The 5,000-nt window shown below is 37.9% G+C and overlaps 1 protein-coding gene across 1 annotated transcript in view; it reads right to left on the bottom strand.

The window, feature by feature from the left end:
* The window catches only part of LOC137970508 (palmitoyltransferase ZDHHC17-like), a 21,343-nt gene that overhangs the window by 16,291 nt on the left and 52 nt on the right, over nt 1–5,000 (bottom strand). The window contains exons 1-4 of the mRNA XM_068817030.1: nt 4,983–5,000; nt 3,334–3,572; nt 1,274–1,351; nt 246–316 (exon numbers count right to left, since the gene is read on the bottom strand). The exon at nt 4,983–5,000 is cut by the window's right edge and continues 52 nt beyond it. Coding sequence (XP_068673131.1) covers nt 246–316; nt 1,274–1,351; nt 3,334–3,572; nt 4,983–5,000 — 406 coding nt within the window. The remainder of the gene's footprint in view (nt 1–245; nt 317–1,273; nt 1,352–3,333; nt 3,573–4,982) is intronic.

The raw sequence follows: 5,000 nt of genomic DNA, 5'->3' as shown, positions 1-5,000 counted from the left end.
AGGAGCGGATGCAACCAGTTCTCTACTTTCGAGATGGGTGTGGCAGGTGCCCATCTTCTCTACTGTGTGGGGGCTCATGGCTGGGTTGTCAGGTTTTGCCAGCCATGGGTAAAGTCTCCATCTTAGAGATGGCTGCCAATTAAGCGGAAGCTCCAGGATGTCTCAAGAATCCAACCTCCACTTAGCGATGCAGTCGTTACGTAGCCATAATTTTACTAGGATTTTGTTGCACTGTACACCTGTACCTTCAATGTCAAGTGACAAGGGATCCGCACCATGCTTCACTAGAAAAACAACCATTTCAAGATGGCCTTGCCTGAAATGAAAACATAATACTCCTGTGTGGTAACAGTCATAATCATGATCATAGTCATACTAATAAAAATTGTCATTATTACAAAGTTGCTACTAAATGAACGTTCCTAACTACATTTGCGGAAATACAAAAAAAAGGTAATGTGTCTAATTTATAAGACTAGACTAAGTAGTAGTAAATTAGATTGTTAAACCCTTTTTTGACTGCCAAAACTCAAATCTCCATTCACTTGGTATTAAATCAAGGATTAAGCATTATTGACTTTTGAACAAATGGGGTGAGGACAATAAAGTTTATGTTCAATTAAAATTCTCTCCAAACTTAAACCCCATACCCTACATGTATCATATCTTTATTTACCCTTGGATTTTAGAGACTAGCTTGATGTAGCTAGTATTTATTTCCAAGCATTATTTTACCCTCCCATCCATGATACACAACAGAAGACAGACCACAACACCAGGAACTCCATGCCCTACTCTTTGCGAATAAGGTGTGGGTTCTTTTACGTCCCACAGGGCTACATGTATGAACGTTACGTTGAAGGGTTGTGAGATGGGGTCTACGGTTTATCGATGTCCTTATCAGAGAAGACTTATTAAGAGAGTCTAACCACTTGCAGGTGTAATTACAAATACAGCACTTTCTCCTCAGTTATTTAGAGACCCTGAGTGTTGGTCCCACCAGAGTTAACCCATTGACGTCCAAACCGGCCGAAACCGACCAGACTTAGTATTTTACTCTGTCTAACGCCAGACAATTTTACTCATCAATGGGTTAAACTCACGACCTCCTGTATGGCAGCCCGGTGCACACTTTCCTTGCAGAATTCCTTACAATAAACCAAAATCAGCAGAGGTTATACATTTTTTTTAGATCATGATGTTCTCATAAGCGCCGTGGCTATCCATGATTAAGCTTCCTACATGCATTAATTAATCACAAGTTAACTCTCACCTCACAGCCCAGTGTAATGGAGTTGAATTTATAATCCCACCCTTCTGGTCAACAACAGCACCCTTCGACACAAAATACCTGAAAAAGCATGCTTTAAGTTAGAAAGAACCAGACAAGGAAATGAACTATGTGGCTCTGCTTCTTTAAAGATTGGATCATATTTTTCAATTTTACACTTACCTGTATGTTCAGTCAGAAACTCATGACCATGAAGCATTTAATTTAAGGTCATGTGCTTCTCGTTTAGTTCAAATAGATTAAAATTCAGTCCTAAATGCGAAGCCTCATCTCAAGGCTCTGGGGAATAAATATTAGGATTTGGATGAGTTTATTCCCCAGAGCCTCGAGATGATGCCTTTTGTTTAGGACTGAACTTTAGTATATCGAAATTGGTCTATTACTTGGCCAGGTTTGATGGCAACAGCTTGTTTTGAGTTTTTATAAAATCATTCATTTTTGTCAAAGGGAACTAATGGTTTCGTTTGCCACTAAAAATGTTCGTCAAGTCAGCGCAAAACTGATCACTTTCCAGTGAAATTTGCCAAGAACATTTCTGTCAAATCAGCCATTTTTTACCAATCGTTTTTTGGCGAAATTTGCTCCGAAAATATGTCCGTGAAATTTATCGGTCATTTTTTTCCATGAAATTTGTCCATGAGAATACCATAAAATTCCCATGAAAGTGACTTTTTTTTGCTCAACCTACCAAAAGCCCTGGAAACCTAATTTTGCTTCACGTCCATTTCAAAGTTACCACAGGTTGCAACAAAATTAGCAAAAGAAATCAAAGTCATTAAAAAATTAAAAGGTGATTATTTTATTATTATTTCTCTGTTTTTGTTGCTTCAGGGGGTCTACGGAAGTGATTTAACTTATTGCCTTGTCTCACACTGCACTGTATATAAAGTCTTGCACCTCAGTTTTTCCAATTCAATTATTTGTTAAGAAAATTAAACAGAGCCAATATTATATTAAACCAACAATGTGTTGTCTAAAGATTTCAATGTGACCTGTGTGATGCAGGTTATATATTATATATATTACGTAGGATACACATGTGGACATTTACACAATGGTGAAGACAGACATATAAATTACAAATACCAGTCCAGCCTCCATTTTCAGAAACTACAAAAATGTGCACAGGATGGTCCGTCAAACCTTCTTGAAGCAATGGATCGTTTTCACGCGACGTCATCATTTTCTAAAATCCAAAACTAAAGAGCCATGAAAGTAAGAGGCGGTAAATTTGTATCCATTTGAAATTTTAAAGCTCAATAGCGTGCTTTGTTTGGAAACCAGAGCATTTTGAATTTCTGAGTTATAGCGGTGCGTGACACGAGGCAACGATCGAATTTATTGAGAAATATATATTTATCTCATGGTTTTGAGCCTTTTTAGAATTTAAAGCATTAGGAAAAGTGCTTAGGTAAATTGCTGTTTGTTCTGTACAGATGATCACTCGCCTATCTATAGCCAAAGTAAGTAACAGATGTTGACACTATTTTCTGGCCGCCATATTGGTGCACCACAGATGTACACCAACATGCCGTTTTCATACTGGGCTCTGTAAATTTCTGTGAAACATTTCAACGAATATCTGAAGTTTGGGGAAACGCACAGGCCTAAAACTTGGAGAAGTGTCTTCATTTATCTTCTACAACATCACGAATTCTTGACTTTTTCCAATGGATGGTTTTTTTGTTATTTTTTTATTGCGTGACAGTGAAAACGATCTATTCGATATAAATTCAAAACTGTAAAAACAAATTAATTAAGCTGTTAATTTCACCTGTCACTTTTATAAGCCAAATCTTAATGTGTCATAATTGTTCTCCATCCACACAAAGGCATGTGTGTAATCTTCAAACCTTTTGTTAGGTTATTTTCTCTGCCAAAACTCTTTCAAATACAGTAACTTGCTTCCTGTACACAGTTTCCTTGATGATGGAGTCATGACTACTCTGAGCATCAGATTTCATCATTCTCTTTCACTAGTCTCTCTTTTAATAAGTTAGAATAACGACGTTCCTATAAATTAGTTAGTAACCAATGCTTACTCTGCAATCCTGATTCTATTGTTGATAGCTGCCCAATGCAAAACAGAAACATTTTCCTTGTCGAGTGTGTTTACGTCAATACCTTCCTTCTCAATTAACTCGACGCATCTCTCAAAAACACCATACTGTGTTGCCCGTACCAAATCAAACTGACTGTAATCAGGCTGTTGGCTTGGACTGTATTGAATGTGTGGGACATGGGGCTGTGTTGGGTACGGTTTATCTTCCATTTGGGCATCCTATAATTGCAAAAAAGACAAACACAGTGAATGCAAAAGAACAAATCTGGTTGAGGAAAACCAACAATTGAATATAACACGTACAACCACAGGCAGCCAAAGCTCTCTTGTCTAGAGAGCACAAACAACATGGCGTCAAAAATCATGTAATATAAGGGTTTGTATCGGAGTTCCAATGATATTCATGGAGCTAATTATATAGGATGAAATTCTCAATGCAAATGGCTTACATGTACCATATTTCATGGGTGTGTTTTCTTGTCCCTCGTGTTGTTATGTTACCTATTTGTAGCGATTTGAGTTCCAAGTCTCCCCACTTAAAGAGAGAGAACAAGGCAAAATACCAGAGTCAGGAGAGCCTACCGAAAGAAGCCAAAAAATCCCAGACCAAAATGTCCCCAAGTACGAATGGTGGCACAAAGCTTCCCATTGTGCTTTATCTTAAACAATTTGTGACACTGCATGAACACATTATTGTACATTAAAATTTTGACTACTGATTACAGTATACCATTTAAAAAACTTGGGTCTCGCTATTTTCGGGGGAGGGGGGGTCGCTACTATCGGGAGGTTGCTACTTTCGGGATTTACTAGCACCAACAAAAAAATGACATTAATTTCGGGGGGTTGCTACTTTCTGGGGGTCGTTACTATCGGAATTCTACGGTAATACAGGTAAAAATAACAAAGAAAGACAAACATAGGACTGCTACTGGGTGGCCATGGCCGCTTAATTGAGGTGGCCACCTAATACACGTAACAAACACAGCGTTTGTATGAGTGGAAAATCAAGACTTTGAAAACTGGCCCCTTAATAGAGGTGGCCGCTTAATACAGGGTCGTTAAATACAGGTTCGACTGTATTACATAATTTGACACCATGTTGTTTGTGCTCTCTAGACAAGAGAGCTTGGGCTGCCTATGGTACAACACGTTTTTGTGACAATAACAGTGTTTATTGCTAGAAACATGGTGACGATTTGATAGGTAATTAGAGACAAGCACAAAAAATACTTTTTAAAAAAAACCAATTTTGAGCGATTTCAGAATACCCACCAGCTTTTGACCGCTGTGCGAGTATTTTTTTATACATTAACATCAAGCCAAGACATATAAACACTTTTGACCCCAAAACAACACGAAATTAGATGATGATCATTGTGGCACTGTCAAAAACAAAACGCGATTTCTGTCGAAGGCACCTTGCTATTTAATCTTTAACTATGCAGTTCAATAATTAACACAATAATTTCTTCAACATACACAAGTGAAGTGAGATAACTGTACGTGTGTACGTTTTCACAATATCTGAAGCACACTGCGGTACCCTGCGATTTTTTTATTAACAGTAATGTAATTTGGATGCTTGTTACTGCAAAAAAGATCCAAGATTCCCAAATATCCACTGACCTTTCTTGCCGTTCCATC

This window comes from Montipora foliosa, chromosome 9 (genome assembly GCF_036669935.1).
Source record: "Montipora foliosa isolate CH-2021 chromosome 9, ASM3666993v2, whole genome shotgun sequence".
NCBI classification, from domain to species: domain Eukaryota; kingdom Metazoa; phylum Cnidaria; class Anthozoa; order Scleractinia; family Acroporidae; genus Montipora; species Montipora foliosa.
This window is presented reverse-complemented; position numbering and strand designations above follow the sequence as displayed.